Below are 26,630 nucleotides of genomic sequence, written 5' to 3'. Positions count from 1 at the left end.
ATAGAGTTGGGCTTTATGGCAGAGTGGCCAGAAGAAAGCCATTACTTTCAGCAAAAAAACAAAATGGCACATTTTGAGTTTTCGAAAAGGCATGTGGGAGACTCCCAAAATGTATGGAGGAAGGTGCTCTGGTCTGATGAGACTAAAATTGAATTTTTTCGGCTATCAAAGAAAATGCTATGTCTGGCGTAAACCCAACACATCACATCACCCAAAGAACACCATCCCCACAGCGAAACATGGTGGTGGCAGCATCATGCTGTGGGGATGTTTTTCAGCAGCTGGGACTGGGAAACTGGTCAGAGTTGAGGGAAAGATGGATGGTGCTAAATACAGGGATATTCTTGAGCAAAACCTGTACCACTCCAGCAGGACAATGACCCCAAACACACTGCTAAAGCAACAATTGAGTGGTTTAAGGGGAAACATGTAAATGTGTTGGAATGGCCTAGTCAATGCCCAGACCTTAATCCAATTTTAAATCTGTGGTCAGACTTAAAGATTGCTTTTTGCAAGCGCAAACAATCCAACTTGAAGGAGCTGGAGCAGTTTTGCAAGGAGGATTGGGCAAAAATCCCACAAGTAAGATGTGGTAAGCTCATAGAGACTTATCCAAAGTGACTTGGAGCTGTGAAGTATTGACTTTAGGGGGTGAATAGTTATGCACATTTACTTTTTCTGGTTTTTTTTGTCAAAGCTGTGGGCTTGTTCTGTAAATTAAATTATGCAAATCCTCAAACAATCCATGTTAATTCCAGGTTGTGAGGCAACAAAACATGAAAAATGCCAATGGGGTTGAATACTTTTTCAAGGCACCGTATGGTGCTCATTGCACATGTTGATAAGGTCTCCAATGCTCATCTATGAGAAGCCTTGGATTGGACCATCGCAGAGGAGGTCATGTCAAATCTGTGACGTCAGGTGAGATAGAGAGGTCAGAAGCACCGGGGAAGCCTCTGTGCTGGAAAAAAAAAACTAAGCAAAACTGTATTATTAAATGCAAAGCAAAACTTAATTATTAAATTATGTAATTTGCACAGGGGAGGGACCTTAGTACAAGAACAGACAGGGACACTATATCATTAGTGTGACAAACTCCCTTTTTAAAAGAGTTTGCCATGAGTTTTTGGAGGTGCCTGCTTGCCAGCCTCCTACCCTGGGACTTTGGACACTGTGATAACCCATGTTCAAAAGTACAGTTTCTGCCCCTTGGACTTTTAACTGGAACAGATTCAAACATTTGGCGGTGGCCATCTTAAATTGTCCAGCAGTGTTTTGCCGTCAAGTGTATGGATATGTTTTGGGCATGGGGCCATGTGCACTGTGGGGCAAAAATAAGACTTCCAGGAAATTCCTGAACCCCTGAACCGATCTGGGTGATTTTTGGATATATTGTTCACCCAGATCTGGGCTTTTAGGGGATGTGCTGTATTTTGGGGTACTTTTTGGGGTTTGTTAAAATGTATGTTTTTTTTCTGCTGTGAGTTAATTGAATTCTACTTCACCCTCAATCTAGAGTCCTGTCTCTTATTGGGGGAATCTGCTACGAGGAATTTCTATTCTCTTCATACTCCCTTGAATAATCACTAAGCTCTTGTAAGAGCTTGTTTCTGTTCCTGTTTCACTCTCTGGGGAAAGAGAGGTTCACCCACTGGAACCTGGAGCCTTGTCGTAGGTCCAGGGTGGGTAGGAGACAGTGAGACCCCACCAAGCTGCGGCAGTTTGTGGGGTCTGCAGTGCTTATGGTGTCAAGTGTAGTGCTTGGAGCCCTCGGGAAGCACTAGGAGCATCCATCAACGGAGGTACCCAATCGGGGTGCCAGGTGATCCGTTACAACTAGTAATACATATTTATGTTCTTAGCGCTACAGTGTTCTTTTAACCCCTTAAGGACCAGTGACGGTTCAGGACTGTCACTGGAAACGTCCCCTTGAGGGCAGGTGATGGTCCTGAACTGTCATACTGGAGTTGCTCCCAGTCCGGGGGGACTGCCTGTCAGCCCAAACAGTCTCCCTGGGGGCGAATAAGGACCCCGCGGCAACGTGATCGCTCTAACAGAGTGGTCACATGGGCGAAATAGGTGTCTGCCTGCAGCGGGACTGTCTGTGCTGACAGGCAGTCTTCGTGCATGTGTAAAGTAAAAAAAAAGGTTAAAAAAGGTTAAAAAAAGCATAAAGATATATATATATATCTTATATACATAATGTCAAACTAAGTGTATTTTTATATTTGTATATTAATAAAAAAATACACTTATAATTAAATTACATTTGTGTGTGTGTGTGTGTATATATATATATATATATATATATATATATATATATATATATAAAAATCAAAAGAAATATTACCGGCACTCTTGGAGTAGATTCATTCAATTTATTTGTTAGTAGAACCAGTCAACGTTTCAGCTCCCGATCGGAGCTTTCATCAGGACACACAAGGCCTTGTGTGTCCTGATGAAAGCTCCGATCGGGAGCTGAAACGTTGACTGGTTCTACTAACAAATAAATTGAATGAATCTACTCCAAGAGTGCCGGTAATATTTCTTTTGATTTTTATATATTTGGGACCTGGCACCTGGTTATATATATTGAGTAGGAGTGCAAGAGGTTCCGTTCTTGTTTTGTATATATATATATATATATATATAATCCACAAAGAGTGCACTCGAAGGACTTAAATTCAAATTCAAATAAGTGATTTATTTAAGCAAATAAATGCATATCAAGTCGACGTTTCAGTCATAATTTTATTCTAACTGTATTTTGATATTAATATGTATATATCTCAAAATATGATTAGAATGAAATGATATATATATATATATAAATAAATAAAAATACAATACGAAATATACATATGTCCATATGCAAAATGACATAAATATACGTATATATATTTAAATTCTATGTGCATATTTATGTAATATTTTTACATAATTAAGTAATTTTATTGTTTGCAATTTGAAGGACCTGCCTGACAACCCAGGCCGAAAGTCCAGGGAATTTAATTTGCCAGCACTGTGTTTAACCCTGTAACTTTCTATAACACCCTAAAACCTGTACATGGGGGGTACTGTTTTACTCGGGAGGCTTTGCTGAATACAAATATTAGTGTTTCAAAACAGTAAAACATATCACAGTGACGATATTGTCAGTGAAAGTGAAAATATTAGCATTTTTCACACACAAACGGCACTTTCACTGATGATATTATTGTTATGATGCATTTTACTTTTTTGAAACACTAATATTCATGTTCAGCGAAGTCTCCTGAGTATAACAGTAACCTCCATGTAGAGGTTTTATAGTGTCTTTGAAAGTTACAGGGTCAAATATAAGGCTTGATTTTCCTTTTTTTTTTTTTACATTGAAATTTGCCAGGTTATGTTGCCTTTGAGAGTGTATGGTAGCCCAGGAATGAGAATTACCCCCATGATGGCATACCATTTGCAAATGAACCTAAGGTATTGCAAATAGGGTATGTTCAGCCTTTTTTTTTTAGTAGCCACTTAGTCACAAACACTGGCGACAGTTTATATTCGTTTTTTGCATTAAAACACAAACAAATATAAATGCTAACTTTGGCCAGTGTTTGTGACTAACTGGCTAGTAAAAAAAAGAATGGACATATCTCATATTGAATACCCTGGGTTACCCTACTTAAACAATATGTACATGTGAAGTGTGATTCAGAGATTTATGACAGATAACAGTGTTACAATATCACTATTGATACATTTAAAATTATATATATTTTGAAACAGCAATTTCCTACTTGTACTTATAGCCCTATAACTTGCAATAGAAAGCAAAAAAGCATGTAAACACTGGGTGTTTTTAAACTCAAGACAAAATTTTTAATCTATTTAGCATTTTTTTTCATTAGCTTGTCTAGATTTTTCAAATAAAAGTCCAAAAAGACACTGTTTTACTCGGAAGACTTCGCTGAACACAAATATTAGTGTTTCGAAACAGTAAAATGTATTTCCATGATGATATCGTCAAAGTGACATTTTTTGCATTTTTTACACACAAATGGCACTTACACGGACGATAAAATGATTGTGATATATTTTACTGTTTTGAAACACTAATATTTGTGTTCAGAGAAGTCTCCTGAGTATAACAGTATCCCTCATGTACAGGTTTTATGGGGTTTTCAAATATATATAGGAGAAATTGCTTTTTGTTCTATGTGACATTCTAACTGTGAATGTCATAATACAGTTTGCTTTTACTGCAATAAAATACACATATTTGTATTCAGCGATGTCTTACGTGTAAAACAGTACCCCCTATGTACAGGTTTTATGGTGTTTTGGGAAGTTGCAGGGTCAAATATAGCATGTTACATTTTTCAGATTGGTTACGTTGCCTTTGAGACTGTATGATAGCCCAGGAGAATTACCCCCATGATTGCATACCATTTGCAAAAGAAGACAAACCAAGGTATTGCAAATGGGGTATGTCCAGTCTTTTTTAGTAGCCACTTGGTCACAAACACTAGCTAAAGTCATTGTTAATATTTGTTTGTGTGTGTAAAATGCAAAAAACAAATTTGAACGCCAATTTGCAAAAAAATTCACTTTCACTGACGATATCATCGTTGTAATACATTTTATTGTTTTGAAACACTAATATTTGTGTTCAGCGAAGTCTTGTAAAACAGTACCCCTAAGTACAGGTTTTATGTTGTCTTGGAAAGTTACAGGGTTAAATATAGTGCTAGAAAATTAAACATAGAATTATTATATATATATATATATATATATATATATATATATATATATATATAATACAGAATCCAGCGTACTCGCTTATTCACTAAACAATGATTTCAAATCTTAGAGATTGTAATAGTTTTATTTAAAAACATCTCACCTAGGCAGAAAATGATGGGGGGTTTAGTTATTATATGATCATACATTGCATAAGCCTGCAAACTACGTCAAAGTACCCCATCTTCAGCAGGTCCTATCCTAGTAGCAGCCTAATGTTTGCTCTTATGAGATTAATCCACTTACTTGGGAAATACTTCCTTACTGGGACTCTCTGCAAGTCAAGGCTAAATAGGGTCCTGGAATGAGCCACCTGTAACAGGGAGGGGTGCAAAACCAAGGAGTTGGCCTGGGACTCCCAAATATTATATATATATATATATATATATATATATATATATATATAATTTTTTTAAATTATTTATATATATATATATATATAGTGATACAGTTGCAAGAAAAAGTATGTGAACCCTTTGGAATGATATGGATTTCTGCACAAATTGGTCATAAAATGTGATCTGATTATCATCTAAGTCACAACAATAGACAATCACAGTCTGCTTAAACTAATAACACACAAAGAATGAAATGTTGCCATGTTTTTATTGAGCACACCATGTAAACATTCACAGTGCAGGTGGAAAAAGTATGTGAACCCCTAGACTAATGACATCTCCAAGAGCTAATTGGAGTGAGATGCCAGCCAACTGGAGTCCAATCAATGAGATGAGATTAGAGGTGTTGGTTACAGCTGCCCTGCCCTATAAAAAATAGACACCAGTTCTGGGTTTGCTTTTCACAAGAAGCATTGCCTGATGTGAATGATGCCTCACACAAAAGAGCTCTCAGAAGACCTACAATTAAGAATTGTTGACTTGCATAAAGCTGGAAACGGTTATACAAGTATTTCCAAAAGCCTTGCTGTTCATCAGTCCACAGTAAGACAAATTGGCTATGAATGGAGAAAGTTCAGCACTGCTGCTACTCTCCCTAGGAGTGGCCGTCCTGTTAAGATGACTGCAAGAGCACAGCGCAGACTGCTCAATGAGATGAAGAAGAATCCTAGAGTGTCATCTAAAGACTTACAAAAGTCACTGGCAAATGCTAACATCCCTGTTAGCGAATCTACAATATGTAAAACACTAAACAAGAATGGATTTCATGGGTGGATACCACAGAGGAAGCCACTGCTGTCTAAACAAAACATTGCTGCACGTTACAGTTTGCACAAGAGCACCTGGATGTTCCACAGCAGTACTGGCAAAATATTCTGTGGACAGATGAAACCAAAGTTGAGTTGTTTGGAAGAAACACACAACACTGTGTGGTGAAAAAGAGGCACAGCACACCAACATCAAAACCTCATCACAACTGTGAAGTATGGTGGTGGGGGCATCATGGTTTGGGGCTGCTTTGCTGCGTCAGGGCCTGGACGGATTGCTATCATCAAAGGAAAAATGAATTCCCAAGTTTATCAAGACATTTTGCAGGAGAACTTAAGGCCATCTGTCTACCAGCTGAAGCTCAACAGAAGTTGGGTGTTGCAACAGGGCAATGACCCAAAACATAGAAGTAAATCAACAACAGAATGGCTTAATCAGAAGAAAATACGCCTTCTGAAGTAGCCCAGTCAGAGTCCTGACCTCAACCCAATTGAGATGCTGTGGCATGACCTCAAGAAAGTGATTCACGCCAGACATCCCAAGAATATTGCTGAACTGAAACTGTAGTTCTGTAAAGAGGAATGATCAAGAATTACTCCTGACCGTTGTGCAAGTCTGATCTGCAACTACAGGAAACGTTTGATTGAAGTTATTGCTGCCAAAGGAGGTTCAACCAGTTATTAAATCCAATGGTTCACATACTTTTTCCACCTGCACTGTGAATGTTTACATGTTGTGTTCAATAAAAACATGGCGACATTTCATTCTTTGTGTGCTATTAGTTTAAGCAGACTGTGATTGTCTATTGTTGTGACTTAGATGATGATCAGATCACATTTTATGACCAATTTGTGCAGAAATTCATATCATTCCAAAGGGTTCACATAATTTTTCTTGCAACAGTATATACGTACATACTTATGTGTATGTGTATGTATATATGTGTGTGTGTATATATATATATATATCAATTATTTCGTTCTACGTGTATTTTAATATCTATATATAAATTTATATTTATATATATATTAATTTTAAAATACAGTTAGAATGAAATTACACATATATATTTTTTATTTCTTTTTTATTATTTTTAACGTATTTACGTATTTATTTTATATTATATATATAATAATTATATATATAATAATATTAAAATACACTTAGTGTATGTGTGTATGTGTATATATATATATATATATATATATATATATATATATATGCACACACATATATATATATATATACACACATATACATATATATATATATATATACACACACACACACACTGTCTAAGTGTATTTTAATATTAATATATATATATATATAATTATATATATTAATATCAAAGTACATGTACAATGATATTGATTAAATATATGTAATTATCATTATATATATATATACACACACATACACTGTCTAAGTGTATTTTAATATTAATATATATGATCTAAGTATATATTATTTAATTTTACACTGTTTAAAACATTTATTTTCACAGGCAGCAGGGGGCGTACCTGTTATTACAGGCACTCCCCCTGCTGACACTGACATGGACGGCTATGTTGTCCTTGTGAGGACCTCGCGATCACATGGCCCAGGGGGGCCGAAGAGGAAGGAGGGGGACTCCCTGGGCTCCCAGGTAAATCCCCATACCGCGATCGCTGGCATTGGATCGCCGGCGACCGGGTAAGTAGAAAGGATGGCTGGGATGTGCTATGCCGCCCCCCGGCATTTAGAGCCAGGCCCCTAAGGACGGCATAGCACGCCCGCCATCCTTAAGGGGTTAAGAGGTTAATGGAAAAACAAGCTTCATGTTTATTGTGGCAAACCTAGCCACTTCATTGTGCAATAACTGGGGTCATTCGCCTATTTCTCCCATGTAAAAACTATATGCATTTGTATATTAACTTCACTAACAGAATAAGGATGTACTGTTCGTGAAAATGAATAATCTGTCAAATGGAGGGCCACACAAGGGAGTCGTGTGACCCCAATTAACAACTGGCAACATAGTGAAAACCGCAAAACCCTAATGGTTTAATGGGTGGTTGCCGTTCGTATGATCGAACACGTGGCGGCGGCGATCTTTGCGCACAAACGCCGAGCAGTGTTTGGTCATCGAGTGCATGGAACTAAAATACTCAAACTTGCGAACACCGCTCGTCTTCCATGCTGTTCGGGCAGATAGCCCCGTTTGTCTAAATGGAACGGCGTTCGGCTAATTGAAACCCACGATCTTCCTACACACAACTATGCAGTATATTAATGTGTATTTTCAATTGCTAATTCGTATGAACTCCCGAAAGAAGACTGGTCAAAGCTTGCAATGGCCTGGAACTATTTTGGGGCTCGTGGCAGACCGGTCCAGAACTTCATTTGAATGGCTTTTCTATTCTAAAGAATGGATCTGAGCGGTAATTCGACAGATTGTGCGCTCAGATCCCATCTATTCGTGGAGTTCAGACACATATTTTTTGAATGATGTATTTTTAAACAATATTGTGTGATTTCTGTACGGAGAGATAATGTAATTAAAGGTGTACTCTTACACAATTATCTCTCCAGTACAGAAAAGGATGATGGGAAATGTTATTGTAGACTGTGTGGAAAACTTTGTGTACCAGTGGAAAACCCCTGGAATGTAATTAAAGAAACCCCTTGTATGGGGATGTGTATAAAATCGGCTGTGGTTCAATAAAAGTTCAGTTGACTCCCAAACTGTGTTTCGTCCAGTTATAGGGAAATGGGATTGGGATTATTACGCTACCTTGGATTTGTATGCTGACTACGACTACCAGCGGATATATCGTGGATTATATCTCTACTCTGCTACATTTATGTTTATAACCTGTGCTTTGGCCACACCTCCTCCATGACATCAGGTGAGACAGAGAGGCCAGCAGTGCTAGGGGAGCCTTGGTAAATATTTTTAATTTTAATGCATGGCGGGAACCTTAAGTAGGGACAGGGACACTATAATATTAAGAATACTGGTTTGTGTTTTTAGTGCTATAATCATTCTTTAATGGAATATCATTCTCTATGTTCTTGCTTATTTCAGATATTGACAATTATAACCTGTGTTATGGAACAATTTTGTTTATATTTTTAATATTTTAACAAATATATATTTTATGTATTCATCCAGTGACCCTCTCATGTTCCTCAAGCTACATGGAAGTTCAGATTTCAGTCTGGTACCTTAAGTCATTAGGGTATTTAGAAAATGAGATTTTTTTGAATGACCCACAATGCCGTCCTCAGAATTTGGGTAACTGGTTGACTTTTTACATCCAGTACAATAAATGTGGAACATTAAGACAGGTAAGACAATAAGAATAATGCATATTGTTAATAAAAATTGAGCATCACAAGTGGAAAAATACACATAATCAATAAAATGCTTCTTTAATATGAAAGTCCTCACTTGATCAGTCAACTCCCGAATATCACAAAACACATGTGAAAAAGATAGTGCGGTAGAATAAAGTTAAACAATAAATGTTAGTATAATACTTGGCACAGTGTGCAAAAATGTTCATACTGATATAATTCTTAAAATTTCTTTATTTGGTTTTTGACATATAACATACAGTTATCTCATATAAAAAATATAAATATATATATAGAAAATTATACACATATATAATTCTTCTGTTTTGCGGATTCTCATTTATACGTACTAGCACATCACACATATACAAACATAAGACATAGTAGGGTAAGGTAACAGCCTAGTTGGGTTGCATTAAATATGATTAAGTATATATCAATTCAATAAGATGAAGCCCTAAATTAGGGTCTTTGGGAGCTACTGATTCCTTTCTAACAGCTGTAGACATTTTTTACTCAATTCATATTTTCGTTCATTCTCCTTAGTTCTAAATAGTGTTTTCTCATTTTTAAGCTGTAAAACCAATTGGTTTTCCCAGGTTTTATACTCAATTGTTGTGGAGTTTTTCCATTTTCTGGCTATTAGTATTTTAACTGCTACAAAAGCGTGGTTCACTAAATATTGTTGGTATGGACAAAGGTCCGGCCAATGTAAATGAAGTAGAGCAGTGATTGGGGATTGTTCTATCCAAATTGTATCCCAAATATATAATTTTCTAAAGACTTCCACCCATATTTTTTTTATTATTTTGCAGTTCCACCATATATGTATAAAACTACCAACTGCTGATCCACATCTCCAACATTGGCTGGACTCCCTTTGATCGATTCTGTTTAATCTGCTTGGTACCAAATACCACCGATAGCAGATTTTATAATGTGTCTCAAATAAAATTGTATTATGAATATTTTTTTTGACTTGTGTCAACATATTGCCCCATTCTAATAAGTCTATTTTTAGATTACATTCTTGTTCCCAGCTCTTTATCTGTTTAGATGAATTAATTTTAGGGGGTGATCTTATCAAGGCATAGCATTTAGCCATATTTTTGTTTGGATTTTCATTTCCAAAAATCTGTATTATAAGACTGTTCCTGTTATTGTTACTACTTGCGAGGTTCTTCCCCAGACATGATTTTATCCTTAGATATCGAAAAATCTCTGTCTGCGGGAGACCAAATACTTCTGACAAGGTTAGGAAATCTTTCATTTTATCTCTCAATAATATGTCGTCTAGTATTAAGATGTTCCTTCCCCTCCAAGAGTCAATTTTTAAGTCATTTATGAAAACCTCTAATAAACCTATCTCCATAAACCCATATAGGTTTCCCAAAATTTTTAGTTTTTTTTTAATCAAAAACCATTCATTCAATAGATGGGAAAGGATTTTATTACTAATTGCTTCTCCTTGCTTTTTTGGTTGCCAAATAGCCCTTGTTAGTTTTATCCCATTCAATGTTTGGGTCTCTAAACAGTACCAAGCCAATTTTCTGGAGTCTATTTTTGTTAGTAACTGGGTATGATAAACAATAGTGGCTTCGTAATGATTTATCATGTCTGGGAAATTTACCCCTCCCTGTCCTATAGTGTTAGTTAATTGATCTAGACTGATCCGCGGTCTTTTCCCCTTCCAAATAAAATTTTTAATTAACCTTTGTATAATCTCAATCCAGGGCAAGGGAATTTTTAAAGGAACCATTCTAAAAAAGTAGGTCCATCTAGGAATTATATACGAATTGATTATATTTATCCTTCCCAACCAACTAAAAATTAGGCAATTCCATTTTTTTAATGTTATTCCAGTGGACTTCAATAGCTTCTTATAGTTAATCTCCACTATTTTGTCAATATCATCTGCTATAAGTATGCCTAGATATTCAAAGCTGCCGTTGGCATCTGAAAAGCCATAAGTCTTAAGAAATTCCTCTTTCCAGTTTTTATTGCAATTTTTGAACATCACTATCGTTTTTTCTATATTTATCTTATAATTCGAGACTATACTATAGAGTTCTATCTCTTTCATCAGGTTCTTAATTGATTCGGCTGGGTCTGTAAGGGTCAGAATGGTATCATCGGCGTACATACTAATTTTCAATTCTCTGTCTAGAGAAGGGACCCCCCGAATATTGGGGTTATTTCTTATTCTAATCGCCAATGCTTCCATAGACAATATATATAAAATAGGTGACAATGGACACCCTTGACGAGTGCCATTTTTTAAATGAAACCACTCTGAACACAAATCCATTCCTACCACTCTTGCCGTCGGGTTTTGGTAAATAGAACCAATTGCTGAAAGCATCCAGCCATCCATTCCCATTGCCTTCAATACCCCCATCATAAATCCCCACCCGACCCTGTCAAAGGCCTTTTCTGCATCCAATGACAGGGTCAGGAGGGGAATCCCTGAGCCATCGCTCCAATCCAGGACGTAAATCATTCTCCTTGTGTTAGTGCTTGCCTGTCTTGCGGGGACAAATCCTATCTGATCGCTGTGTACTAGATCTCCTACTATCCCTTTCAGCCTTTCTGCCAAAATAGAAGAAAATAATTTAGAATCCACATTGATAAGAGAAATAGGACGATAGTTTTTTAATTCTAGGGGATCTTTGTCCTTTTTAAAAATAGGAATTATATTGGCTTGTAAAAGTTCTTTTGGGCCCCTGCCATTGATTGTTATTTAATTATATGTTTTGGCCAGATGTTCCACCAAGATATCTCCATAGATTTTATAAAATCTATTAGTCAGGCCATCCGGACCAGGAGTCTTATAGCTCAATAATTTTTTTATAGCTGTACGAAATTCTATTACTTGCAAGGGAGCATTGAGCTTTCCTTTTTGGTCTTCTGCAATCTTGGGGAAACATATTTCCTTCAGATAGTCATTTATTATTTGATCTTTTGGTTGATTTGGAATATTATACAATTCTTCGTAATATATTTGAAAAGCCTTTGCTATCTCTTCTGGTTTCTTTAGTAGAGTTTTTTCCTTCCTAATACTATGTATCCTTTTTTTTCCTTCTGTTTTTTTCAGTTTTCTAGTTAGCCATTTATTGATCTTATTATTTTCATAATAGAAGTTTGCTTTCATCCGATCTAATTTTTTTTCTATTCTTTCCTTTTCTATTTTTTCTATCTTCATTCTAAGCTCTGATAGTTGTCTAGCTGACTCTGTGTTTAATACAGTTGTATTTTTCCTTGCTAATTGGTAATATTCAATATAAAGTCTTTCCCTGCTCAGACCTTTTTCTCTCTGGATCTTATTTTTTAGCTTAATCAAATATCCCCGAACGACCGCTTTGAAAGCACACCATATTGTGGCTGCTGAAAGTTCTTCTGAACAATTCTCTCTAAAATACAGTGTGATTAATTGTCTTATTTGTTCTTGATCATTTTTGTTATTCAAAATATAGTCATCTAGCCGCCATGTCGTGTTAGATCTTTTTTTAATTTCTGTTTTTATATTAAAGACCATGTAGCTATGATCTGACCATATATTTTCTTCTATCCTTATGTTTGTTATTTGTTCTACTAGATTTGCCTCTCCCAGGATTAAATCTATTCTTGCGAGAGACAAATGAACTTTTGATATGTGTGTGTATTCCCTTACTTCTGGATTATATACTCTCCATATATCTAATAGGTTATGTTCTAATAATATATTTCTAAGTATTCTGGCTTGATTGTTCAGGTGCTTGGATATTGGTTTACTATCTCTGATTTTTTTATCTAGGACAGGATCCATTATACAGTTGAAATCTCCCGAGACTACCAAAAGTCCCACTTTTATCTTATCAACTTTTCCCATTATCATTCTAAAGTATTTAGTTGGGAGTATATTCGGGAGGTATACATTGACCAGAGTGTATATTTTCTCATCTAGCTTACATATTAATATTTGAAATCTTCCTTCTGTATCTGTTTCCTCATATATTATTTCTTTATTAATTTTTTTCGATAGGATTATAGCCACTCCTCTTTTCTTTTTTTTTTTTAAGGACGCTTGTGAAATTATCTCATATCCCTCATATGCCCATCTCCTATCTTCTGTGTTCCAGTGTGTCTCCTGCAACATCGCCAGGTCTATTTGTTTTTTCTTGAGTAATTCCTTCATCATAATTCTTTTATAAGGGGTGTTGAGCCCCTGTACATTAAGTGAAATACACTTCATATTGTTTTCCTGTATCAAGTAACTCCTTTCTGAGCTGTCTTCCTACCCACTTCATTCACACACATCTGAGTTCTCATAATACAGAGAAACTCATACACACTCATTCTTACAAGCTGATAAGACAGTATATCTACAACCGTCTCTTCAGTCTGTAAGCCTAGAAAAACTCTCATGAGATGTCTAGGGCTAAGGTCTAGGTCAGACCCTAAAGTGGTAACCCGTTAGGGGACCCACGAGGCTAGGTTATTATTATCTGATCCCTGCTCCCTGCCGTCCTCCCCCTGTCTTCCCCCCTATCCCCTCGTCTCTCCATATTAATTCTAACCTAAGGGGGAAAAGGAAGCCCAGGAGAGGAAGAGCCGGAAAGAGGGATGGGACAAAGGAAGAAGAAAAAAAAAAAAAAAAAAAAAAAAAAAACCTTTACTTATTTTACTTATTTTATCTTATGGGTCAACCCATCATAATGTTATTTCTTAAAACTATTGTGCTATGATAACCTTATAAATTCCAAGCATCTCCTGCTTTTAAAAGGAAACTTAGCCAGAAAAAAAAAAAAAAAATATTCCTCAGTGTTCTAAACACGTTCTATTATTAACCTTTTAATCTATTTACCCCTTAGTGCTTAATTGAGCATCCTATAGTAGATCAGTATTATCTTATCTCCATATATTATTCTCCATATATCATTTTCGTTTGGGTTTAACCATATTCAGTGTCTCATTATTATTGTGATAAAATTGATTTTCCTCCTCTTATCCCTCATTGTCTATTATTTAACTCCCTTTGTTCAACCTTAAGTATGTCGTGCTGTGTTTAACCATATGATATCCACTTTACTTTCCTTTCCAACAATATCAACCATTTTCCAATATTAATATTCACCTATATTATAATCAATTTCTTGAATTAACCTTTTAATCCTGCTACTTCTTAGTGCGTGATTATACCCCCCATTCTAACTCAGTGAGCATATATACCATTTATGTCGATCCCCTTGGAATTCTTATCTCCCTTCTATTTATTCTATGTGGGTTTCCTACTTTTACTCATTTTTCACATTAGGTTACATCCTATTTATTGATATTACTTTCCTACCACCATCTATTCATAGATTGCCATATTCATGACGTGTATTTATCACCAAAATAATAACTTTACCATTTCCTAACCCACCAACCAATTGCATAAAATATTCATCTTCAGTTTGCCCATCAAAAAAAAAAAAAAGAAAAAAAGAAAAAAAAAAAAAAAAAAAAAAAACACATATATATACTTATATATATAAATATTAATAATAACCCCTTTTCTTCCACCCACTCTCTCCCCCCCCTTTAGACTCTTATCTCAAGGAATAATTTGTCCATTCTTGTAATTCTTTTGGATTTAGAAAGACTTTCTTCTTATCATTCCACTGTATTGTGATGGCTTTGCCTGGGCCCCATCTGTAAGCTATTTTTCTTTCTTTAAGTGGTTTCAACGCGTCAAAATATTTCTTTCTCTCCAATCTTACAGCTTTAGAAAGATCTTGATATATTTGAATGTCCTTAAATTTATCGTCTTCTGAGAAGCTTTTAATTCGCATAGCTTGAATTAGTTGTTGCTTGAAGGTCAATGAGTGGAGAGAGACTATCAGGTCTCTAGGGACAGTGTTTTGGATTTCTTGCGGTTTTTTAATTCTGTATATATTTTCCATACTTGTAACCAGGTCTTTATCTTGCAAATTCAGAGTTAGGAACAGGTCATTTAGATAGGCTTTTATTTTGTCCTGGGTAATTGTTTCTGGAATATTCTTTATCCTGATATTTTTAGCTCTCGCTTTTTCTTCCAGCATATTTAATCGATCATCCATTGTCTCCAATTCCAATTTCATCTTGTTTTGTACCTCTTTAATTGTTTTACAATAGTTGGTTACTTGTTCTTGCATTTCTTCTACTTTAGTTATCCTTTTATTAATTTCTTCCATACTCTTTGTCATTTGGATCATGATATTCTCCATCTCCTTTTTAAAGATTTCAGTTTGGCTGTCTAGACTCATTTTTATAAAATCTTGAAAGTTAGTCATGGAGCTTCTTTTATCTTCAGGTATGGATTCATCTGAGAAAGACATTTCTCCTCCTTGTTTGTTTTGAGGAGAGAAAAAGTTTGTTGGGAATTTTTCATTTACTTTTTCTTTTTTGGTCTCCTTGGTTTTTTTTTGTATCCTTGGCATAGCCATTTTCTTCTTTACTATTTTCTTATCTCTTATGTTTTTCCTTCCCTTTTTCTCTTCTTTTTCCCTTATTCCTTCTTTTTCTCTTTTCCTTTATTTCTGATTCTACAGGTATTAGACTCCAAGAGATATAGCCCCTTATGTTTCTTATAACTCTTATTTGTGTTGACTTTTTATTGTGTCTCTTCCTTCCCTTTCTTATTTTCCTTCCTCTCTTCCCCTCTCTTCTTTCCGCTGGAGATTATAATTAGTTTGAAATTATTATTCTGTTAAGGACCATAAGATGTCCCCATTCAGATAGTCCTGATAATCCATAAAGAGGAAAGATCTCTTATCTCCTTCAATTCACCGACTTCGAATGATCTCTGTCTCTTTTTTTTTTTTTTTTTTCTCCCTCTCTCTTTTCCTTCCCTTTCTCCTTTTCTTCTTCTTTTTTCTTTCTTCTTCTCCTTAGCCCAGTCTGAATTTATAGCTTGTTACTTTTGCAGATTCTGTGCTGGACTTTTTTCAGCCCACCAATACAACTTGAGTATTTATGCACTGCTAAGCAAACCCCATTTGTGCCTCGATTCAGACAGGCATATATTAAATCATTGCTTGTATATCGTGGGGCGTCCGGGTATTATCAGACTTGCCTTCTCAAGCCTTGTTATTCAGCTTGCTATTCAGTTTTGCGTGTTCGTCTGAATATTTTGTCGAAGTAATAATTTATTACAGCCTTGTTATAAAAACTAGCAGTTCGCAAAGTCTAACTAGTTCCAAAAAAAAAAGAAAAACAAATTTTTAGCAGCGTCTAAGTCACTGCTGAGCGGGAAGTTCCCTAGCACAAGCAGGTTGTATTTAGGAGAAAAAACATAAATAACAATCGCCTTCTGAATCGCTGTTAAATGGTCACACTTTAGTTATGTGCCCCCATATACTTCGAACAGACTTTAGAATACTTGCGTATTTGTAGTTTGTAGTTCGACCCTGCCCAGACAGAGAATACTCCCAATACCGCCGTGCAGCTCAGGGAAAATTCAGCGTACAGACTCAGCTTGTATATCGGGTTAAGTCAATCCAAATCCATGTATTATACCCGGACGCCATTTCCTCGTGGCATCCCCTCTTCCAGCCTCGCGACTCCCCACAAGCTCCTCCTCACGGTGCGTGCGCGCTCACATCTCTCCCGTCACGCCCCCTCCCCTGTTCATACTGATATAAAAAAATATTTATTGCCCTGACCTGATATTTTCCTACCTTTACTTTATTTCAGTTTTTAGAAGCATACTTCTCTTTACTACAGGCTGAAAGTGTTTTTGTATTACATTTTCTATGTTTCTACATGTTTTTTCTGTCCTTTGAGAAAATTATACTTTAAATAAAAAAAAATGCAAATCTCAGCCAATAGGTTTGTTCCAGGGTGACATCTATATCGCAAAGTTGGGGGCTGTATCAAAATGCCTTGTGCAATGTGGGTTATTTTTTAAAGGATATACTTGGAGTTAGCCAAGAGCTTGGGGACTGCTAGTGACATGGGGGTTGGTAGGAAAGTTCTCTCTTTAGTGATTAACTGGAGACCTCTTCTAGAATTTTTATTAGAACTAAAGGGATTGGGCACTGTAGATGCACCCTGGTAGAGTGAGGGATTTTTGCCACCAGGAGATGTCCTTTCTCCCCTGTTGTGAGAGGGAGGATGTAGAATAGAAGCAGGAGCAGCTATTAGAAGAGCTAGTGATTATAGAGCAATCCCAAGGCAGGGATTGCAGCAGGTGAAGCTTTTCCCTACAAGCACGATGCAAGGCTCTGTGTTGAGGGTAAATCAGGAATTAAAGGTTTATTGTGGCACACTGCCTTTTATACAGTTTTACCCACAAGGTTACCACCCAGGTGGACCTTGTGGGGCACAGGGACACAGGAACAACAAGCCAATCAAAACAGTATTTTACATTCAGTCACTCCCATACAGTGTACACAATCCCTCCCCTCTGCTTAGGAGATAATTGAGTTAATTACTGTTTCAACTCAATTATCTCCAAGTGAAAAATACAACTATTTTACACATTTTTAGAAATACCCCCAAAACAGAAGAGACCCCCATAAAATATATATTTCCTGATAGCCCTGATCTGGGGGAATGACATGCTCAAAAATCATCCAGATCGGTTCAGGGGTTCAAAAGTTAGCTGGAGGTCACATTTCTGCCCGGCCACACACAAGAGGCTACTACCCAGAATAGTTCCATAAGTTCAGCTGGGTCGGCTGATCTATTTCAGGGGAAGGGAAATGCATTAAAATAACAAAAGGACTGTTCGTGCCTATGATTCTCCAGTATCTCTTGTTCGTGTGTTTAAAAGTGCCGAACGCTGCTGCGTTAGTATGAAAAGAGACAAATTGCTGGAAGTCTGGAAGTCCCAGTGGTGTTCGTGTGAAATAGTGTCCGAAAACAGTTCCACGCGTTCGATGACAAAACACTGCTGGCCGTTCGTCAGTTTAAGATGGCCGCCGCCACGTGTTCATTCATACGATCGACAACCACCCAGCCATTCGTCAATTAAGCTGCGGTTAACCACAGCTTCTGGGATCTTAACAAGCAACACACTCCACATGCAGGGTGGTCGGTCGTTGTGCAAATTGTTCAGATATTTGAACTGAATTATACTGGTGATAGGGAAAGTGAAATTAACTGAACAAATTAATGAACATACAATGGGGAATATAAAATCCAGGCATATGGGGAGAAATATAAAGTCCAGGGACCCAGGGTTCTCTCCCAGGCACCCTCTGGATTCATAGTCACTTACTAAATAACAAGACAGATTGGTCTAAGCTACTTGGCACCTACTGAGCTTTTTGTTAGTCTTGGGGTAGGGGCTTGGGATACTCCTATTTTATTTTACCCTTCACCTCACCAACCAGTGGGTGAAAGAATTGTCAAGAGCTATTTGACAGGCTAATATCTGTTATTAATTCCATCCTACCAAAAGGATACTGTCCTGGAACTAAATTAGAGAACCCTTTACATGCTTTTTATATTTAAAAGTGCAGTGTCATGGCGTTAAAATAATAATAAAAAAGCTTCAAACATTAAAAATAAATATATTTCTTTTTTAAACATCAAAGTGTTCCACGAAATATAAAATACTTTAGATAACCATGAAGATCATACAAAAAGGGTGTAAATGAATACATGGCGTATTGTTTTGTGAGGACTAGCACATAGTCAATTTGGTGTCCTGAATATCAGTAAAGCACATTAAATAGCGGTATAATACAACAAACTTTGATAATAGATCACAGCTGTATTTTTATTGCAGACTTCTATTTCTGAAAACATTTTACAAAACTTAGTTTTTTTTTTTTCTCCTAACAGGGTGAAGGTAGCACAATTAGTTATTCAAACACTGTACATGGTTACCATTTTGGTCAGGTCATTGAACGAAGCACACACCTCAAATTGAATCTGCATTGTCAAATGTTCCAGAATACAATGGTGGATATCAAGTATCACTCTGGTGATGAGACTGTGCCCCACAGTCTAACTCAATATGGGCTATATTCTGCAAATCTTTTTATTTACGAATCCCCAGCCTACAACGATCTGGTGTACCAAACACCATATTATATCAAACTTAACCAGACATTGTACGTTCAAGCCACCTTGCAGAGTGCAGATCCAGAGCTCAGTTTAGTTGTGGATACTTGCATGCTATTTCCTAACTCTCATGATACAAAGAGTTATGTTCTAATACGCAACAGGTAATAGTTTGATTTTCATTTCAACTTCTACATACTGTTCATGAGTTTCAAATGCCATTATAATGCTTTGATTCTATTTTCCCTTAGCTACCATAACCATCATGAAATAATTACTAATTAGTCATCACTGAAAACTTTTAAAAAGCTAATAATTTAGCATCTGCATGGTCATATACACATCTTGCAATTGGTGAACATAATGTACTGTGATTTAATTTACCAATGTATTTAAATTACAAGGTCGTTGTGTTGATATTTTATATAATTACCGCGATGAGGAAACCATACTCAACTGGAAAGCAAAATGACCACATGAAAAAGGTCTTTTGTCTAATTTCTAAAAATAGAAATACATAAATATGTCAATTTGTACAACACTATGGTCACGATTTAATATTTTTGGATAGGGTTATCAATGATCACACTCTGTTATAAAAGGTTATTAGAAGATTAGTTCACAACAATTCCCATAGATGTAAATTGTGACTTTTATAGAAAATTATCATTTGAAAATATTTTCTAACAGATTGTGATCATTTGCAAACGTTCCTCCAAAAAATATTAAATTGAAACCTATGTTTAAATCAATAATGCACATTTAATAAAGTATCCATAACATAAAAAATAATCAAAGATCCAAGACATATGAGACATTCCCAGTGTCAAAACAAAGGCACTATATATATATTTTCAATGTCTGTACATAACACAGGGGCATTGCTAAGGTGAAAAAACACCTGGAGTTAGCCCCCAAATAATGAAAGCTCCACCCACTGACCCACTATGTGGTGTGTGTATGCAGCTGTATGTGTGTGTATTCTATAGCCTGTGTTTGTGTATTGGGCAGTCTATGTGTGTATTCAGTAGAGTGTGTGTGTATTTTTGTCATGATCTTGTGCAGGTCAGGGATGAGACTGAAACTGGGGTTAACTTCAGGGTCTTTATTTGTGATCTTAGACATAGTATGAACAGGATATCCTATAATAGAAATTATAGGAATAAGAGAGAAAACAGAACCGAATAACAGATTACAGGTGAGAATAACTAGGCTATGAAATAAAGGGTTTAGACAAAAAGCCCAAAGTTGAAAATAGGTAAACCTTTAAAAGAAGTTATAGGTAGGAGATTGAAGATAAACCTAAAAGAGAAATTATAGGTACGAATCTTGAGTGAATACAGAAAACAGGATTTAAGCAATATGCCCCAGAACAGGATATAAAGAAACAGGGGAACCTATAAGAGAGAGAGAGGTAAAGCAAGAGAATGAAAACATATTAATGAAATAATAAGTTACAGGAAAACAAATAACAATTAAACAGAACTAGACAGATATATAAAGATTACATTATATAGGGTTTTAGTTCTTCCGTCTCTTTGGATTAGAGGTTGTACTGCAATAACAGGTCTTTTATGATAGAAGCCAATATTATCTGGAATGTTTGTAAATCCAATGTAGGAGTAACATAGGTAGCCACAAAGTAATAATACATTAAAGTCCAGTATAGAATTAAGCAAATTGGAAGTCAAGCAGGAATGTAGAGTTGTTCAGGAAAGTCTGAAGCAGGTTGGTGAGTAAAGCAGGTTTTGAACCCAATAAGGTAAGTTCACAGGTTATAACACAGGAGCAAGGATTTGAAGCCTTTCAGGCAAATCATCAATGTCAATACCATGTGGTGAGTTGGGTATAACCTTTTATAGGATCTGAATTAGTCTAGGCAGGTGAGGATGAGATAGAAATATCTGTGCTAGTGGTTAGGGAGGCCACTATTGGCAAATAAAATCAGTGTAGGAACTTGGTTTTTAAAGGAACAGAATAAACAGAACAAAAAGTATTGTTTGTCAGGATAGGATCCTGACAGTATTGAACAATCTGTGTGTGTGCATTCAGCAGTCTGTGTGTTTATTCATCAGTCTTTGTACGTATTCAGCAGTCTGTGTGTGTGTATTCAGTATTCTGTGTGTGTGCATTCAGCAATCTGTATGCATTTAGCAGTCTGAGTTTTTGTATTCAGCAATCTGTTTGTATGCGTTTAGCAGTCTCTGTGTTTGTATTCAGCAGTCTGTGTGTGTTTTAGCAGGATGTATAAGTATTCAGCAGTCTGATAGGGGAAAGGTAAGCAAAATAGATCCAGAAAATATTAACCTTTGTTATAAATGGCATGTACACACATTTGTATGTACTTTATACAGACAATAACATACACAGACACACACTATACTGACACACTTTCAGACAACATTATGCACACATTTAGATAATGACACACTGCTATACAAACACTAATATACACACACTCATTCAGACAGTATATATAAACACTGTCTCACATACACAGTGTCATACGATACATAAAAGTACGCATATTGTAAGTAGTTTAGTAGTGATTTAGATAATTTTCTCCTTCCAAATGTTCTCATTCTCTTATGTACATTGTGTCCTGAGATATCACACATATATAAATTATTATGCAAGTTAGCATGGCTGGTATTTTTTTTTTTTACTGAGGATTGTTTTTAACTACTTGCCTGCTGGCTGCAAGCACTGTGGGAGGGCAAATTTGGGGATTTTTTAAATTATTGCACAGATTTTAAGAATCTAAGCCCAGATAGTAACCATTTGGGTCCAGATTTTAGCAGTCCAACAGCTTTTGGTACGGCTAAAATCTGGACTGAATTCAGACTCATTTGGGGTATGCTCTGCAAAATCTGGACATTGTTAAATACTGTGAACAATATCTAGACTTTGCAGTCTCATGGCCCAGTACTGTACTGAATGGTTTTGCACCAATTGGTTTGGAGGCAATTTGACTTTAAGAAATTGATCCCACAATGTAGTATTGCTGTATTTTGCAGCAACACATAAGATAAAATAATATGATTACATCTTTTAAAAAAAAATCTACTGAAACATTACCCCAGTCAACATAAAACTTGATTAAACAATTGTCTTTAAATGTGTAATGCTATACTAACAGTATGTTTTCAGAAACATTGTAAGAATACATCATACTTGCTTTATATTTTCAGGTGTATCAAAGATTCCACATATTCAATATATCCTTCTCCACATGCAAACCAAGTTCGATTTGGATTCAGAGCATTGCCATTTTTTAATTTCTACCCCACAGTATATCTTCAGTGCACATTGACTGTCTGTCAAAAGGATAATAATCAGTGTTCCCAGAGCTGCCTCACAAGACGCAAGAGGGATCTGTTATCTGTACATGATCAAACTAATGTCTTAGTTGGGCCATTTAAAATAAAGGAACAATAATACAAAAATGTATAAAAAATGTTGAAATAATTCCACAAACATATTATGATATAGCATTATTGTTAATTCTGTTAATTCTATTGTGTTCTATTTTGATTATCTTTCAGTTAAATTAATATATATAGCACTCAGGTTCCCAGGTCTTGTGTGTGCCCCGGTGCCACACTATATGCAAGAAAGATGAGTGCACTCAGGGGTCATATATATCTATCAAAAGAGTTTGTGCTGAAATAAAAAAATAAAAAAATTTGCAAATACAAATATAGTGTCTCTTTGGTACCTTGCAATATGCTGCATCTCATGGCTGGCTCTTCGTCAGTGACCCTTTGGGATTAAAGTACATGCTTTATTTTAATTTAAAAAAATAAACAACTGTGTATTAAACTGTGTCTATTGATATAAAGTCCAAAATACAATGCCTGTCTACGGTCATTTGCATATCAAGCTGGGAAATCTAGAGATATACATGTTAATGCATAACAGTAGTATATATATACACATATATATATTAAGGAAGATATACAATATAAACAATATTGAGTGAGAATATTAATAGCTGATATGTGTTTATTAATATGTAATTGCATTATGATGACTGAAAATGTTGCATTAAAATATTTAATATTTGAAAACATTTAATGACTGTATTAACATTATTGACTAATTTAATTAGATTATTTTAACAATCGCAATAATGTGGTACAAATTGCTGCTTATTAGTTAAATAATCATATTAAACAGTGAATTGTGGTGAAGAATTAGAAAAAAATGAAGGCCAAATATAGGGTTTGCAAATTAAATTCGCTGGACTTTCTGACTGGGTTGTCTGTAGGCATGTACAATTCATTTCATTCTGAATGTACATTCGGACGAATTTCGTGAAATTCGGACATTTGGATTCTTACGAATGTCCGAAGTTCGAATTGCCAAACCAAATTGTCGAAGTTCCGAATTGTCAAAGTGCCAAAGTGCCCAAATTCCAAAGTGCCAAAATTCTGAAGTGCTTCAGGTTTCTGAAAAATGTCAAAACAAATGGTTAGGGGTTAGGGTTAGAGTTTAGGGTTAGGGGTTATTGGGTTAGGGGTTAGGGTCCAAATTACTGAAGTTCCAAATTGCCAAAGATCCAAATTGTCAAAGTTCTGAATTGACGAATTGAACCGAATGCCATTGGTCTGATTTGCAGAAGCAAACAAATTGTTTTGCTTACCTGAATTTCTGAATGAAACCTATTTTTTTGCCCATGCACATCCCTAGTTGTCTGGCAGGTCCCTCAAATTCTAATTATTAAAATCACTTAATTATGTAAAAATAATAGATAAATACACACACACACACATATATATATATATATATATATATATATATATATATAATGTATGCATAATATATTAAATGCTTTCATTTTTTATATATATATACACACACACACACACACACATACACACTTATACATACATACACGCACTCAAGTCCAAACATTTGCACTCCAACAGTGAAAAAATAAATACCTGGTGTCCAGTCACAAATTCATAAATATCTACAAAAATACCTCATATGCAAATTAGTTTAACAAAGAATCACATTTTTGTGATTCTTGTCATGTCACCGAGAGGCCAACACCCCACCACAATGTTTCGTGGCCACGAAATCCCCTTGCGCCAACTCATAGATAGAGCCTCTCAAGCCGTTTGGCATCTAGCCTGTCACCAACCTAGCATAATTGTTTTGCCACTTGGCATCAGCTAGCAAGCCAGTACATCTATAAGGTGTATATATATATATATATATATATATATATACGTATATATATATATATATATGTTTAAGGCCGTAAGGCCTGTATTTGTGGGAGGAGTTAGCGTTCCTATATAAATGCTACTCCCCCTTCCTACCTGCCGTACGCACGCTGTTCACCTCGTCTCCGTGACAGCCGAACTTCCGGTCCTCGTTCCCCTATCTTCCGGTCCCGGCGTCCTCTCCGTTCTTCCGCTCCTCCTTTCATGCAAACACCAAGGTAATCGGCAAATAGCCACGTTCGGGCTATTTGCCGTTCGACAATTTCAAATCATATTGTACGTTTTTCCCTCTTCTTGTTCACACGAACAAAACACTCGAACGAATTAAACAGGCGAACGCAGTTACAATAATAATTTACACAAGCTATGTTCTGCTTTAATCAATATATAATATGTATTGTATTAGATATCATATTCTTGCTAAGTTGCCCAGAGGTTTATTAAGGACATCTTTCATTGTCTGTTTGTTTATTTAATCAATGCCTGCCATACATATATAAAATATATATACATACAGCTCTGTTGGTTGAGTATAAGGGTCAGTAATTCATATATGTACAGCAATGCTTTGGATTTTAAAGTAATGCCATAAGCTGAAGATTCAGCTATGCATACATGAAACCATTACATTTTATATTTATTCAATACAACTTTATTTGATTTGCTTCCAAGTTTCCTGCAAATGCTTTCTTTTACAGCGATCAAGGCTTCCCAGCTGACAGCTCTATTGCCTATTTCCTTCGCATAAGTTTTGACATAATGCAATTACTATGTTGGCGGGAGAGCATTCCTTTTTAAATTTGCCTAACATCACATCCTGTTTTCAGGTTTATTAAAGGTGTATCTACAATTGGCGCATCCCATGTAATAATACTCAATGTCTGACACTGCACTGTATATTGATTGGGCAAATATATTATTTTTCGTATCATCTTAGGGTTATTTTGCATAGGAACAATACTACCCACAAGTTCCTTTCCTCCTTTTCTGCTACCTCAATTACAGATTTCACAAGGCATTTACTACAAGCCATTACTCCCGTAGGTTTCGTGCTTTTCAGGTACTAGTCTATCCTAATTCACGTCTCTATTTACTGCCTGTAAGACCACGCATCATTATAGGGGTTCTTAACATAAGGGGCTTGATTTCTCACCTTGCCTCGTCAGGCCACGGCTCCACACTACTACTCGTCATGCGGTACCAACATCTCACTATAACCATCCTAGACTCCCTTAACTCCTTTTATTTCTTCACCATTGTCATCCATTAAATCCTACCACGCTTTAGCACAATATCCTCAAGGGTAACCTTATAGGGGAATAATTACTATCCTTAGTCTCTTCAGCACACTCAGGACCTATGATTATAATTCTATAGGCAATATCACGGAATTCACTAAATAGATTACCTACTATTGTCTACCAGTACAACCAACTGTGTTGCCCTTCTACATGTCAGCATATTCTAATACTGTTTAGAAGCCACTTCTATTTTAGGGTTGTCTTTTTTCCTTTTTTAAACTGCACCTTGATTTCAGGTCCAAGACAACATTCTATTACCAGTCAATTACTGTCTTGTTTTGTCTACAGGTTTCAATCAGGTACAAATACTTTTCGTTCATTTACTGCCTCATCAAGGCCACGAATTTACACGTTGGGGTATTGTGCTACGGGGGCTTGATTTACCGCCTTGCCTCGACAGGCCACGGTTCTACTCGATAACTCGCTATACGTTTACTCAAACTCGCTATCTATGGACAGTCGTCCTGTTTCACACAAGCCTCACTCTTATCAACCTCATCTCCCCCTCTGATACTATCATGCTTTTCTTGGCACAATGCCTTCCTGAAAATCTCCCTTCAGGGTGATATCCTGAGTTTCTACAGTACACTAAGGGTCTATGGTTACTATGCTATTATCCACATCTCCAACAACTACACTGGGCTGCTCATACTTTTCTCTCTCTTCTATCCCACATCCTCAGTCCCTCCTCTTCTTCCTATCTCTTTTTTTTACCTCCCTGTAATTTGAACCTCACGGTTCCTATCAACCTCGACTCGGTTTGCTGAATACATTACGTTCCACCCTCATCA

General features: G+C 36.1%; 1 protein-coding gene across 1 annotated transcript in view; it reads left to right on the top strand.

Moving 5' to 3' along the window:
* The window catches only part of LOC134587161 (CUB and zona pellucida-like domain-containing protein 1), a 110,890-nt gene extending 87,958 nt beyond the window's left edge, over positions 1-22,932 (top strand). The window contains exons 9-11 of the mRNA XM_063443348.1: positions 9,106-9,281; positions 19,083-19,468; positions 22,496-22,932. Of these exons, the coding sequence (XP_063299418.1) occupies positions 9,132-9,281; positions 19,083-19,468; positions 22,496-22,742 (783 nt within the window). The 5' untranslated portion in view covers positions 9,106-9,131 and the 3' untranslated portion in view covers positions 22,743-22,932. The remainder of the gene's footprint in view (positions 1-9,105; positions 9,282-19,082; positions 19,469-22,495) is intronic.
* Positions 22,933-26,630: the final 3,698 nt, after the last annotated feature.

This window comes from Pelobates fuscus, chromosome 2 (genome assembly GCF_036172605.1).
Source record: "Pelobates fuscus isolate aPelFus1 chromosome 2, aPelFus1.pri, whole genome shotgun sequence".
NCBI classification, from domain to species: Eukaryota; Metazoa; Chordata; class Amphibia; order Anura; family Pelobatidae; genus Pelobates; species Pelobates fuscus.
Note: the sequence above shows the minus strand (reverse complement) of the source record. Positions and strands in the feature narration are given on the sequence as shown.